We start from the raw sequence: 16,012 nt of genomic DNA, 5'->3' as shown, positions 1-16,012 counted from the left end.
AAATTAAAAACGAATTAAAAAATTAAATAGATATAGGTAAGATATGGGAGTCGATCACAGTGTCATTAAAAGCTACTTGCGTAGTATTAAAAAAAAGTAAAAGTTATTGCCAAAAATGAATGGATGACCGAAGAAATTTTTGAGCTCATGAATCAACGTAGAAAGTAAAAGATAAAAATCAAAGCGCCTATAAGAGAGTCAACAATATAATAAAAGTAAAAATAAGAATAGCAAAGATTAAGTATTTCGAAGAAAAAAGTAAAACAATAGAAAACTTAGAAAAAAATCACAAAACTCATGAACTACACAAAAAAATTAAAGAGTTTACCGAGTCAGGCAAGAAAAACACACTAGGCAATTTGAAAGAAAGAAAGAAAATGACAAAACAATAGCATATCCTTAAGAATATAAGCCGTTCTTGAATAGCATATCCTCAAGAATATGAATCGAGTATATAACAGAGCTTTTTGAAGACATTAGACCGAGTGTTGAATTGCAACAGCTTTCCGGAGGTTATGCCACTCTAAAAGATGAAGTTTAAAGTGTCATCAAAAATTAAACTATGAAAAAATTAAGAAATAACTCAGCATCAGGTCCAGATAGCATACCTAACGAAGTATTAAAATTGTTAGATGACGACGCAATTTCAAGTCAACAAAATATGTGGGATTGGCAAAATACCAAACGAATTGGCTAAAATCGACTTTAATAGCAAATTAGATCATTAATAGCAAATTAGATCATCAAATAGGGGAGACAAAGTTTGGGTTTAGAAGCGGACTAGGTACAAGAGAAGCATTGTTTATGATGTACAATTTATGCCAGAGTTATCGATTCTTCTCGATTTCGAAAAAGCGTTTGACAAAATAAGACACAATCAACTGGAAAAGATATTAGAATAATAGAGCATCATGTTTAGAGTAATAGAGCATCATGTTTAGAATAATAGAGCATCATGTTAAGAATAATAGAGCAAATTGTTGGCATCAAACAGCGGAAATTAGAACAGCAGATGGTACAAGTGAGGCTATGGCTATAAAAAGAGGTGTCAGATAGGGCTGGTGTCTTTCGCCACTACTATTTAATATTTATGCCGAAAAAATATCCCAAGAAACTTTGGAGGACACAGAAGTAGGAATAAGAATAAATGGAAAACTCATCAACAACATCGGTTTGCAGACGACGCAGTGCTTTTGGCGGAAAATATAGAAGGCGCACAGTCTGTTAAATAAACTTGTAAGAAAATGCGAAAAATATGGTTTAAAAATAAATTGCAAAATGACGAAAATATTAACAGTTGAAAAAGGAGGAGAAAATACGAATTGTAACTTCAAAATAAATAACACGGATATCGAAGAAGTTAATAAAATTAAGTATTTAGAAGCAATAATTAATAAAAGTGCATCCACAACAGACGAAATTACATCAAGCCTAGTCCAAGCAAGAACGAAGTTTATAAACATGAGCAATATCTTCACTAAAAGTACAATAAACCTGAAAATAAAATTGAAATTGTTAAAATGTTATATGTATGTATATGGCCAACGCTATTATATGGCGCTGAGTTGTGGACGATTAACAAAAGAGAAGAAGCATAAACACATGCCTTCGAAATTTGATCTTATCGTAAAATTTTGAAGATAAGTTGGATCCAAAAAGTGAAATATGAATAGGTGTTAACAAGATTACAAAATCGAAAGGAGCTTTTGAACATCATCAAAACAAGAAAATTAGCATATCTTGGCCACATTATGCGCTCAGAAGAGTACCAGCTGCTGCAATTAGCAATGTAAAAAAAATTTTAGGCACGAAATGCAGAGGAAGAAAAAGACGTGGGCTGATAATCTAACCAATTGGCTGAGCGTCTAATTTAGTGAAATCTGCAGAGCTGGAAGGTCCAGAGAAGAAATAAAGATGTTGATGTCCAGCCTCGATAGTGGACAGGAAATATAAGAAGAAATATTATTTATAAAACATCAACCAAAATAATAAAGGGTCTGCTTATAAAATTCCTTAGTAATTAATATTCTGTCTGATATAAAATTGAAAAAAACTTTAAAAAGAGAAACAATGAAGTACATACATACATATGTATTTATTTCTCGCAAAAAGAAAACACAGTCTCATTTAAAAAAATCAACCAGACGGAAAAGTTGAAAGAACTTTATAAATAGGTGATGAACGTGAAATTTCAAAACTGTTTCAAACATAAACAAATATTTTTGATTATGCAAAATTTTGATTCTGTGTTATAAAAGTGTGAAGCTTAAAAAAATTCCATTTTGTGCATTTCATTTTATTAAAAAATTTAAAAAAAATATGTATATATTGTTGATGAAAAAAATTCTTGTGAAAAATAAAACCTCCGACATAACCACGAATATGTTCCACAACTGTAAGATTTTAAAAGCTTTTAATTTTTCTTTACAAAAGTTGGAAAAAATCTAAACATTGAGAAAATAAAAAGCCGTGACTTCAATCATGCGCTCACAACGTAAATTTTACAAAGTATCAAGTTCCAAAAAGTTTAGTAAAAGCTTTTGAACTTGATACTTTTGAACAGAACTTTAAATTGAAATTTTCAAATAAACGTCAAGGTTGTATTGATATGGTAAAAATTGTGTTGCAAAATGTACGAAAAGCTTTAGAAGTTTTTTCTACAATGTAAAGGTATTGAAAGCTCTGAGACGGTACTACAACCGTATTAATACCGTACTTAAATCTTTTTTGAAGCATTATTGAAGTCACGGAAAAACGACTTCAGCGAAAATTGCCACTTGGCAGTAGAATGAGGGAACCTCTTAGCGAATACAAATGTAAAACTCTAACTGAAGTATTGTGCTGTGGGATACGTAAATTCGTATACTTCAGTGCGAAAGTAAGGGTTTTTTGAACTCTAGAAGCTCTAAATCACATAGTCGACACGTTACCCACGATATTGAAATGAAATATGTATATATTTTAGTCCAAGAAAAAATATTTGTGTATATTTTTTTTACATAAAACCACGAGAAAATCTATGAAAATCTATGAATATCTAGACTACTTGACACTGTTCCCTAAAAGTCCTCAGGAAATGAAACTTATTATTTTAACTGACATTACCTTTTCCAAAAAGATACTATTTTGTTCGTGTAACATAAATATACGTTTTCTTCCTGTTGTGTTACTCTTTATTCTTAGTGCAACTTTTATTACTTCTCTGTATGGGCGGCTTGTTAAAGTAATCAAAATTTGCATATTTGAGAAAAATGAATTTCAAAGTTTTGGAGTTAATATAATTTTATACTTACAGCATTAGTTTATTATTTGTTGTTAGCGAAGTGAGAGAATTTTTAGCATTTTTAGCTTGACATAACTAAAATATTTCTGTCAGCCGTATTTCTTACTCAAAAAAGAAATGTTTTAAGTCCTTATTTCGATAAAAATATCTTACCCAGCATTTACACGTACAAGTTACTTGCAAGAAAGTTGCAATACATACAAAAATTTTACTAACACATTGAAATATTTCTACTTGCTTGTTTACTTGCAGTTCAACTTGCAAGAAAATTTTGCTGCCAGTAATTTGAGCAAGTAATTTGACATATTGAGAAATTCACAAAAAAAAATTTGTTTTGATTTTTTTTTTTTTTTAATTTAAAATTTTTGAATTTTGTTTTGAAAAAATTAAACTTAGCAAACTTATGGTTTCTAAAATTTATAAACAATTATATATATTGCTAGTTGTTTTCTTCTCAAAGACATTTTCAAAAATTAACTTGCTAAACGCCTACGTCATAATAGCAAGTAATTTGACATTTCGAAAAACTAATTGACAATTAATATTATACAAACTTGCATGCAAGTAACTTGTATGTGTAAATGCTGGGTTAGAAATCAAATTTTTTTAAGATATGTCTAGTTTTACGGTTTCTTCAATTTTTGTTTAAAAATCGATGCTATGAAATATCGGTTGAAACTCATCATCTCTATAAAAATATCAATTTCTCGTATCGATATATATGTATATCGGTATATCACTGTCCCTTGTCCACATGCCAAATAAATAGAAAATCTTTTATTTATGTATAATTTTGAAGTGGTACATATTTTATAGAGTAAACATGAAATTTTTCATAATAATATATATTTACTCCCAAATAACTGCTGTAGTATATAGTTGGGATAACGATGAATTAGAAATTTTTGATCTAGTAGAAGAAATCAATAGAAATTTTTATGATATGCTAGGATTGGAACAGGTATTTTAAAATACAATTTTTGCCATTAAATGTTCCATAAGGAAATTTTTAGGATGCAAGCGCACAACAAATTAAAAAAGCATTTCGTAATTTGTCTGTTATGTTACATCCAGACAAAAATAAGGCTTCAGACGCGAATATTCAATTCAGGAATATTGTAGCCATATACGAAGTACTAAAAGATTCTTCCAAAAGGGAAAAATATGACAAAGTATTGAAAGAAGGGTAATAAAATTTTTTAAAAAGTTATTTCATTTGAAATCTTACACAGGCCTTTTTAGTCTTCCAAACTGGAAATCTGCTTTATTCTATTATAGAAGAGTAAGAAAATTAGGTCTAGCAGAAGGTACCTTAATAGTTTTTATCGTATTTTCAATTGGCCAATATCTATATGCTTGGGCTTCTTTCTTGGAAAAAAAATATACAGCAGTAAGTTTGAATGAAATTATGGAAATTAAATTACTTTAATCCGTTCAGTATATCTTTTATGCTCGTGATCAAACTGTCATTTTAGGAACAAATTTTAGAATCAAAATTGAAAAAGGTCCCTAAAAAAAAGAAGAATGAAGTTATAGAAATCATGTTTGACGATATTTCATCTCCAAATATCTGTGTAAGTATTTTGTAAATACTTATATTTTTATACCTATAAAATACTGACATACATACATAGTTAATTCTGAATTAAAAAAGCTTAACTTGGATTGCCCTATTATGAACTTCGTTCGTAGCTCTGAAATTCGGAAAATTACAAATATATTGTCAATTATGAATTACAAAAATACTGCTCCGGATATTTGTAATGGAGTAATCAAAAATTACCCTCAAAAATCTGCGAAAAATAATCACACGTAACAAGCAATTTAAAGAGAATGATCGTATTATATTTCCAAGTTTTGAATTTCTTTATTTGAGTGTGAGTTATTCTAACACAGCTACCATTCATGGTTGTAAATTCATATTGTCAAAACAATTTTTTCTCCACTTTTGAAAACTATTCAAAAATTAAAAAAACGGGAAAACTTACAAAATGGGTATTTTAAAAAATATCTAATAGCAACAACAAAATAAAAACTTTAAAAACTTTATAAAGATTTTGCATGCAGTGTCTGGATTCTGGGATAATATTTTTTGAACAAAAATGAGTGAAAATTATAACATTCTCATTTTTGCAAGGTTTAAAGTTTTTTCAAGTTTTGTAAAGTGAAATTTAATGTTTTAAAAATTTAAAATCTTACAGCTGTCAAAACGTATGTTTTTCTTGGTTATATCAAAAGGTTTTATTTTTAGAAAAAAAATTTTTCATGAACATTAACTTTTTTTCAAAACTTTTTAATTAAAAATAAAATAAATAAAATGGATTTACAAATGGTTTTTTCTAAGTTTCACACTTATAATCCAAAATCAAAATTTTCGGCTTTTGGTATAACCAAAAAATATATGTAAAAAATATTTACGTCTATCACATATTTATAAAGTTTTTAAGGTTTTTCAAGTTTTCTGGTTTATTTTTTTTTTTAAATGAGAATTCTTTCTTTTGGCGAGAAATTTCGTGATTGTTTCTCTTTTTAAAGTTTTTTTCAAGTTTTATCTCAGCCAGATCTTATATAAATTTACACACTTTAGTTCGACTACAAATGAGCTCAGCTCAAAAACGATGAACCAATGAATTCAGTTTAATTCGTAGGATTCTAGGAGTGGAATTCATGATAGAGCTGACTGTATTGTTCAATTTCCAAAAAAAAGTCAAACACAATTATTTTTATAGGTAATCTAAGATTGTTAGAGAACATTTTGTTTTTTTTTTTCAAAGCTTTTTAATAAAACAATTAAATAAGAGTTTATTAAAATTCTAACAATAAAGAACTAAAAATTTAAACATCGAAATATGTATTGTTAGCTGTACTTACACTGCTTCTCAATATGTTTAAGCAAAAAGTTTTTTTTGTGTTTTTAGAATACACTGCCTTTTCAAATACCACTATTTATATGGAACGCTCCACGAAAAATTAAAAATGCATATAAAGAATATGCCGAATTCCGTCACCAGGAAATAAAACAGAAGAAAAGGTAATTAAATTCTCAATCAATGGTTTTAAACTTTGATGTTCTTAATAATAGGGAAGAAGAGGAAGCTAAAATAATTGATATGCAAAAGACACAGTTATATGAAGAAAAATTAAAGTTAAAAGAATTAAGAAAACGTAAAGTTATTGAAAGACCCCCTGAAAAAAGTGATGCCGACTTAGAAGGCTACTCACAGCTTAAGAAACGAGATTTAAATCTTGGTGACATTGTTAAACCAGTAAATGAAAAGGTAATTAACATTTTACAATTATTTATTTTTTTATACCATGTAAAAATTACATGCACACATTTGTATATGTACATATGTATATCTATTTGTGTTTATGCATGAACAAATTCTCAAGTAATTTGACTTTTTCACTGAAAATCAAGGTGCAAATCAGCGGAGGATTTTGGACAGATGACGATATTGCGCAATTAGTTAGTTTAGTGAAAAAATACTCTTCTGGGGTTCCGCGAAGATGGGAAACAATATCTGAAATAATGGGCCGTTCAATTTCCGAAATAACATTTATGTCCGCAAAATTGAAAGAAAACAGCTATAAATCTTCAATTAATTCAATTGATATGGCAACACCGAATATGGGGGAAATTCCGATAATACCACTCGAAGGCAAAAAAACTGGAAATGGAAATATATTTGTACCACAAAAAGATTGGTCACAAACTCAACAAAAAGCCTTAGAAGATGCAATTACTTTGTATAAAAATTATCCACAAACTGAAAAGTGGATCAGAATAGCGGAATACGTTCCCGATAAAACAAAAGATGAATGTCAGTCACGCTATAAATTTTTAGTACAATTAGTTAAAACTACAAAAAGTAGTAAAGACAATGATGGTAATAAATTAAAACAGAATAATGGTACACAAAGTGATAGCGCTGAAAATTCAGAAAATTCTGATCATCTACAGGGTAATGATTGTCTTGATAACACAAAGACTTTAATTGAAAAGAAATATGGTGGAAAAAAAAGAAACTTGCGGAAGCAAAGGAAAAAAATTGATGCTGAACTATACGAAGACAGTGACATCTCATGTTGAAATACATGTTTAAATTTTTGTAAAAAATATAAAGATTAAATAAGATCGAATTTCAATATTAAACTGCATTTAATGTTGTTAGTATGTTTTTTCCATTTTCATTAACCTAATCGTATATCGCACCTTGTCATCTTAAAAAAGAATTAATGATTAGTAAATATTATGTACATAAGAAGTATTTTTTTAAATAATTTTAGAAATAGTATCTTAAAAATTATATATACAGAAAAGTTCAGAATTTTCTAAACTGTCTACATTAAAAAACCTAATGTCCTTATATCTAACAAGTCCCAATGCTAAGAGAGAAACTTGAAAGCACGACCTTATTTTATATGTGTTTTCTTTAAATCGAAGTGGCTAGTTTTTGAGAAGAAATGTTAAAATAAATTCACACTTATTATAAAACAGGTAAATTTTCGAAAATATATTTAAAAAATCAAATATATTAATATTTTCATTCATAAATACCGTGACTTCAATCATGCGCTCATGAAGTAAATTTTACAAAGTATCAATAATGTCTTTATATCTAACAGGTCCCAATACTCAATTTTTTTTACGAAGTATTGCGAATTTTTGCTTTCGTTCCGTTTTTTTTCTTTAAATGCCACTGATCGTGCCATATTTCTTATTATTTTTTTTCTTCTTTTTACGTAAAAAAGAATTTAATATTTTAAAAATCTCAGAATATTATACACATTTTTTAAAAAGCTTCCCATTTAAATTCTATTGCACGAAAAAGAAAGAAAGGTAGGAGGAAAGAAAAAATGTAATGTCTTTATATCTAACAAGTCCCAATACTCATTTTTTTTTACGAAATATTACGAATTTTTGGCTTCGTTGCTGGTTTTTTCTTTAAATGCCACTGATCGTGTCATATTTTTTATTATTTTTTTCTTTTTTTTTTAACGTAAAAAAGAGTTTAATATTTTAAAAAATCTCAGGATATTATACACATTTTTTAAAAAGTTTCCCATTTAAATTCTATTGCACGAAAAAGAAAGAAAGGTAGGAGGAAAGAAAAAATGACAAAAAATTCGAATTTCATATTTAAGTATGGTTTCAAATGTTAATGAGGAAGGATGTATGATTTTTTATACATATTTTGTATTTCCCAATAAGGTAAGTTGAGTAGTGTCGGCTAACAAAAATGTCAGTAAAAGTAATATAGGTTGACACATTTGAACAATTTGAATTATCTCATTTCGGTTATTTATACATTACTTATAAAATTGTTTCAAATAATTTCAGTTAGTTTTTAATTTATTAAAAATAAATATGTATGTACCTACTTCCAATAAATTTTTTTTTAAATAATTATTTTAAAACTATTTCAAACATGTTATAGGAGTATTGAGTGCTTCAAAAATTTTGTTGTGCTCTTCTTTCATATTTTATTAGCAGCTAAACAAGAGCAATCTATTTATAAAATGGCCCTGCCTGTGTATGAATCTTAATAGTAAACGCAAACGGACAAAAATTTACATCAGTACCTACTACTTGTCATTTTATAATCGGAGTTTTTGAATCATTTGCTAAGATAATATTTATTTCAAAAATAAAAAGATATTTGAATCCGGTCATAAAAATATATTATTGTCTTTTCCAAAACCTTTTAAATATTTTTTTACTTAGGTAATATAATAAGTTTTAAAAATTTTTCTCAAAAAGAGGTAAAATTAAGAAGTGGATATAAAATGTGTATTTAAAAAATAATATTTGATTGTATTTTAGATATTATTTTCTAATTCCCTCTTCAAATTTTTTTTTACTATGTATTTATATCAATATTTAATAATTATCTTTCATTAATTATATTTTCAACTTGACACCCCAGGTACGTCCCATATCTTGAGTTAACCTATGAGAAAAAAAAGCTGTTCACTTAAAAATAATGAAATGCTTTCAGTAACATATAAAACGTTGAAGGCGAAGGTTGTGCTTGTTGTTTTTCCGCTTTTTTTAAAATTTTAAAATAATTATCACTGAAAATATTAATATATTTTTTTGATTTTTCAAATATATTTTCTAAATATTACCTGCTTTATAATAAGTGTTAATTTATTTTAATATTTCTTCTTAAAAAATAGCCACTTCGATTTAAAAAAACCCATATAAAATAAGGTGTGCTTTCAAGTTTCTCTCTGAGCATTGGGACTTGTTAGATATAAAGATATTAAAACAATGATAAAAAATTTCAAATTCACATTTCAGTATGGTTTCAAATGTTAATGAGGAAAGATGTAAGATTTTTAATGTACATTTTGTATTTCCTAATAAGTTAAGCTGAGTAGTGTCGGATAACAAAAATGTTATTAAAAGTAATATAGGTTGACACATTTCAACAATTTGAATTATCTCATTTCGGTTATTTATACGTTACTTATAAAATTGTTTCAAATTATTTCAGTTAGTTTTTAAGTTACGAAAAATAAATATGTATGTACCTACTTCCAATCAATTTTTTTTTTAAATAATTATTTTAAAACTATTTCAAACATGTTATATTGAGTGCTTCAAAAATTTTGTTGTGCTCTTCTTTCATATTTTATTAGCAGGTAAACAAGAGCAATCTATTTATAAAAAGCCCTGCCTGTTTATGAATCTTAATAGTAAACGCAAACAGACAAAAACTTAGGGATATCAGTACCTACTACCTGTCATTTTACAATCGGAGCTTTTGAGTTATTTGATACTATTTATTTCAAAAATAAAAAAGATATTCGAATCCGGTCATAAAAGTATATTATTGTCAAAGAAATTTGAGATCATTCAAAAGTCTACGTTGTATGTACGTTCGTAAAGCTGGATTCACTGGTTCGTCGCTATCGCGATGAATTGATGTATTTTTTATGAAAATTTGATTTTTTGACATTCCCTTTATTTTTAGTACAACTTTTTTCTCTCTCAAAAAGTTGAATCAACTTCAACTTAAGTGCAGAGGTTTTTTAAAACGTGAAATTTGTGTATATTGAACTATTGCGAACGATCTGCTTTTTTCAGATGAACGAATGAACAATCAAGAGAAAACAAGTTCGACTACAAATGAGCTCAGCTCAAAAACGATGAACCAATGAATTCAGTTTAATTCGTAGGATTCTACGAGTGCAATTCATGATAGAGCTGACTATATTGTTAAATTTCCAAAAAAAATCAAACACAATTATTTTTATAGGTAATCTAAGATTGTTAGAGAACATTTTGTTTTTTTTTTTCAAAGCTTTTTAATAAAACAATTAAATAAGAGTTTATTAAAATTCTAACAATAAAGAACTAAAAATTTAAACATTGAAATATGTATTGTTAGCTGTACTTACACTGCTTCTCAATATGTTTAAGCAAAAAGTTTTTTTTTGTGTTTTTAGAATACACTGCCTTTTCAAATACCACTATTTATATGGAACGCTCCACGAAAAATTAAAAATGCATATAAAGAATATGCCGAATTCCGTCACCAGGAAATAAAACAGAAGAAAAGGTAATTAAATTCTCAATCAATGGTTTTAAACTTTGATGTTCTTAATAATAGGGAAGAAGAGGAAGCTAAAATAATTGATATCGATGGCAACCAAGTGACACCACGTAAATCGAAAAAATCACTTTTTTTTTTTTTTGAGTATTTAGATAAAAAATTACCTATTACATAGTTCTACTTTCAAAAATTATCATATTTTACTAAATTTATGCTTAAAAATGATAATAGTGACATCTCGTATATAATAGATGTATTAAAATACAATAGTGACAACACGTAAAATAATTTACTTAATGTCACTTGGTTTAAAGTAAACACAAAAATAGTTTTTCCCCGAATATACGAATTGTCACAATGATAATTTCTATTTCTATTAGTTAAGTAATTTTTACTAGTTGATTAAAAAAATAAGGTAATACGAGTACGTGAAAATTTTGTTAGTTAAAAATTATTTTGAAAAGAAAATTTTTTATAGATTAAATAAATAGTAAGCTACTACAAAGCAAAATGAGTTTAGATTATATTTTGAAGGAAATTATATTTTGAAGGAAATATATCCACTCTAATTTCAGAGATACCTGTTAAAACCAGAAAATGATCTGACATAGCACCAAAACGTAATTCTTCTTACGCTTATACTATTAAAATAAAAAATGATAAACCTATCTGGTCTGTAAAAAAATGTTTTTATCGACTTTTTCCCTAGGGGAATATCAAGTTCGAAAATGGGCTAAAAGTGCAAATAGTTCACCTACTACTAGTAATAATAATAATAATAATAATAATAGTAATTATCTTAGAATCAACAGACACTTAAAAACTATAGAAACTGAATATTTGCAGAATTTTTTTCACAAAATTCCTAAATTACCATCCCATTATTGCAGAAAATATTCTAAAAAACTATATGTCGAACCAACATTTTCAAATACTTTTAATAGTTTATATAATGAATACAAGAAAATTCGCGAACTTGATGAATATTATAATTTACAGCCTTTGTCCGTAACTAGTTTTAAAAGACAAGCTGAAGAAGTTAATTTGGGATTTTCTTACAATCCCTAAAAGTCTGTCCTATGATGAACGCATCTGCACTATTTAATAAAACAAAGCTCTGTTGCTACAATTTTACCATCTACGATTTGAACTCATGTAATACAAAGTGCTATTGGTTTGATGAAACCCAAGCTGATCTCTCTGCAAATACTTTTGCATCATGTGTCATTGATTATTTGCTAGAAAAATGTCAAGACTGCGTTAATAATGAAATAATTATTTGGAGTGATAACTGTGGATACCAAAATAAAAATGCAATTTTATCAAACGCTCTTTTGACGTATGCTAAAGAAAAGCATGTCACTATATATCAAAAATTCCTAGAGAAAGGGCACACACAAATGGAGGTAGACTCTGTCCATGCGTGTATAGAGAAAAAACTTAAAAACAAAAATATTTATGTCCCACATGATTATTGTTCAATAACTTTAAAAGCACGGAACCAACCCCCATATGAAAATAAAAGATTGGACTATGATTTTGTAAAAAATTATAAAGATTTGGTGTTCTTTATCTACCTCCCTTAATCCAAAAAAAAAATTAGCCGTACATGACATAAAAGTAATTAAATATAATTCAAATGGAATTGAAATAAAAACTACATTTGATGGTGAATGGACCCCACTTCCTTTAAAGCGAGGTAACTCAAATATGCTGAACTCTGCAAAACTTTCTAATTTCCTTCAGATTCACAAGGGGCCCCTTAAAATTCAATATCAAAAATGGGTTAATTTGCAAAATCTAAAAGAAGTCATGCCAAAAGACTATCATCAATTTTATGACAACTTACCACACAATGAAAAATAACTTTTTTTTATTTTTATTTTGTTTAATTTATTGAAGTTATGTTTCTTTTATGTTTTTTAAATATTTATATGTTAAATTTGAATAAGTTTTTGTTTAAAATTTGATTAACACCATATTAGTCTAAAACAAATTATTTAGAGTTTTTTTATTTTCATTATGTGACAACTCGTAAATCTGATATATTTGTTGAAAATAATTGTTGTGACATCACGTAAATCCAACAACTTCCAAATTTAATTTTTTTTTTTAATATTTTTTTTTTTTTAGATATTTGTGCATTTTTTGAGTAAAAAAATAATTACAGATTTATAAATTATAATATTTCCAAGGAATAAATTAGTTTTTTTGCTCTCCTGTAAAATTTCAATATTTTGATTTACGTGATGTCACTTGGTTGCCATCGATATGCAAAAGACACAGTTATATGAAGAAAAATTAAAGTTAAAAGAATTAAGAAAACGTAAAGTTATTGAAAGACCCCCTGAAAAAAGTGATGCCGACTTAGAAGGCTACTCACAGCTTAAGAAACGAGATTTAAATCTTGGTGACATTGTTAAACCAGTAAATGAAAAGGTAATTAACATTTTACAATTATTTATTTTTTTATACCATGTAAAAATTACATGCACACATTTGTATATGTACATATGTATATCTATTTGTGTTTATGCATGTACAAATTCTCAAGTAATTTGACTTTTTCACTGAAAATCAAGGTGCAAATCAGCGGAGGATTTTGGACAGATGACGATATTGCGCAATTAGTTAGTTTAGTGAAAAAATACTCTTCTGGGGTTCCGCGAAGATGGGAAACAATATCTGAAATAATGGACCGTTCAATTTCCGAAATAACATTTATGTCCGCAAAATTGAAAGAAAACAGCTATAAATCTTCAATTAATTCAATTGATATGGCAACACCGAATATGGGGGAAATTCCGATAATACCACTCGAAGGCAAAAAAACTGGAAATGGAAATATATTTGTACCACAAAAAGATTGGTCACAAACTCAACAAAAAGCCTTAGAAGATGCAATTACTTTGTATAAAAATTATCCACAAACTGAAAAGTAGATCAGAATAGCGGAATACGTTCCCGATAAAACAAAAGATGAATGTCAGTCACGCTATAAATTTTTAGTACAATTAGTTAAAACTACAAAAAGTAGTAAAGACAATGATGGTAATAAATTAAAACAGAATAATGGTACACAAAGTGATAGCGCTGAAAATTCAGAAAATTCTGATCATCTACAGGGTAATGATTGTCTTGATAACACAAAGACTTTAATTGAAAAGAAATATGGTGGAAAAAAAAGAAACTTGCGGAAGCAAAGGAAAAAAATTGATGCTGAACTATACGAAGACAGTGACATCTCATGTTGAAATACATGTTTAAATTTTTGTAAAAAATATAAAGATTAAATAAGATCGAATTTCAATATTAAACTGCATTTAATGTTGTTAGTATGTTTTTTCCATTTTCATTAACCTAATCGTATATCGCACCTTGTCATCTTAAAAAAGAATTAATGATTAGTAAATATTATGTACATAAGAAGTATTTTTTTAAATAATTTTAGAAATAGTATCTTAAAAATTACATTACACGAATAATTTGGTAATCGTTTACTTTTCACATTTCTGAGAGTTTGCAGTTATATATACAGAAAAGTTCAGAATTTTCTAAACTGTCTATATTAAAAAAACTAATGTCTTTATATCTAACAAGTCCCAATCCTAAGAGAGAAACTTGAAAGCGCGACCTTATTTTATATGGGTTTTTTTTAAATCGAAGTGGCTGGTTTTTGAGAAGAAATATTAAAATAAATTCACACTTATTATAAAACAGGTAAATTTTCGAAAATATATTTAAAAAATCAAATATATTAATATTTTCATTCATAAATACCGTGACTTCAATCATGCGCTCAGGACGTAAATTTTACAAAGTATCAAGTTCCAAAAAGTTTAGTAAAATCTCTTGACATTGTACACTTTTCTTAAATGCGTTTTATACGTAGTGGAGATGCAAAATAAAAATTAATCGGGTATCGAAAAAATCGAGCACGCTTTTTTTATACCTTGTCATATAAATGTTGCCAGAAATAACCGATAAAATAAACTAACATATATTTTCAGCAATAAAGTTCTAGTTATCAATTTTTTTCCCAAAATGCAGCATAAAAATGCTATGTTTTTAATGAAGTGGTAACGTTTGTTAAAAATTAACAATTGCACAGAGCTTTAAATTCAAATTTTCAAACAGACGTCAAATTATGTATTAATAATGTCTTTACTAATGCCTTTACTAATGCCTTTACATCTAAAAAGTCCCAATACTTAATTTTTTTTACGAAATATTATGAATTTTTGGCTTCGTTCCTGTTTTTTTTAATAACACTTATGGTTTTTGTGGCATCAATAATAATAAATAATAATAATAATAATAATAATAATAATAATAATAATAATAATAATAATAATAATAATAATAATAATAATAATATTAATAATAATATTAATAATAATAATAATAATAATAATAATAATGATAATAATAATAATAATAATAATAATAATAATAATAATAATAATAATAATAATAATAATAATAATAATAATAATAATAATAATAATAATAATAATAATAATAATAATAATAATAATAATAATAATAATAATAATAATAATAATAATAATAATAATAATAATAATAATAATAATAATAATAATAATAATAATAATAATAATAATAATAATAATAATAATAATAATAATAATAATAATAAAATAATAATAATAATAATAATAATAATAATAATAATAATAATAATAATAATAATAATAATAATAATAATAATAATAATAATAATAATAATAATAATAATAATAATAATAATAATAATAATAATAATAATAATAATAATAATAATAATAATAATAATAATAATAATAATAATAATAATAATAATAATAATAATAATAATAATAATAATAATAATAATAATAATAATAATAATAATTAATAATAATAATAATAATAATAATAATAATAATAATAATAATAATAATAATAATAATAATAATAATAATAATAATAATAATAATAATAATAATAATAATAATAATAATAATAAATAATAATAATAATAATAATAATAATAATAATAATAATAATAATAATAATAATAATAATAATAATATAATAATAATAATAATAATAATAATAATAATAATAATAATAATAATAATAATAATAATAATAATAATAATAATAATAATAATAATAATAA

General features: G+C 25.9%; 2 protein-coding genes across 2 annotated transcripts; both read left to right on the top strand.

The window, feature by feature from the left end:
• The first annotated feature begins 4,018 nt into the window (after positions 1-4,018).
• On the top strand, positions 4,019-7,457 carry LOC129614961 (dnaJ homolog subfamily C member 1-like). Its single transcript, XM_055529948.1, has 7 exons — positions 4,019-4,244; positions 4,297-4,469; positions 4,526-4,673; positions 4,759-4,857; positions 6,202-6,314; positions 6,366-6,561; positions 6,705-7,457. The coding sequence occupies exons 1-7, from the start codon at positions 4,107-4,109 to the stop codon at positions 7,374-7,376; spliced, it is 1,539 nt and encodes a 512-aa protein (XP_055385923.1). The 5' UTR covers positions 4,019-4,106; the 3' UTR covers positions 7,377-7,457.
• A 3,290-nt stretch (positions 7,458-10,747) lies between these two features.
• Positions 10,748-14,183, top strand: LOC129614964 (uncharacterized protein F54F2.9-like). The gene is made up of 4 exons (XM_055529955.1): positions 10,748-10,854; positions 10,906-10,935; positions 13,122-13,287; positions 13,431-14,183. Coding segments are annotated over exons 2-4 (528 nt in total). The 5' UTR covers positions 10,748-10,854; positions 10,906-10,933; the 3' UTR covers positions 13,791-14,183.
• Positions 14,184-16,012: the final 1,829 nt, after the last annotated feature.

The sequence above is a fragment of the Condylostylus longicornis genome, unplaced genomic scaffold, assembly GCF_029603195.1.
Source record: "Condylostylus longicornis isolate FDR11 unplaced genomic scaffold, ASM2960319v2 ptg000131l, whole genome shotgun sequence".
Taxonomy (NCBI): domain Eukaryota; kingdom Metazoa; phylum Arthropoda; class Insecta; order Diptera; family Dolichopodidae; genus Condylostylus; species Condylostylus longicornis.
This window is presented reverse-complemented; position numbering and strand designations above follow the sequence as displayed.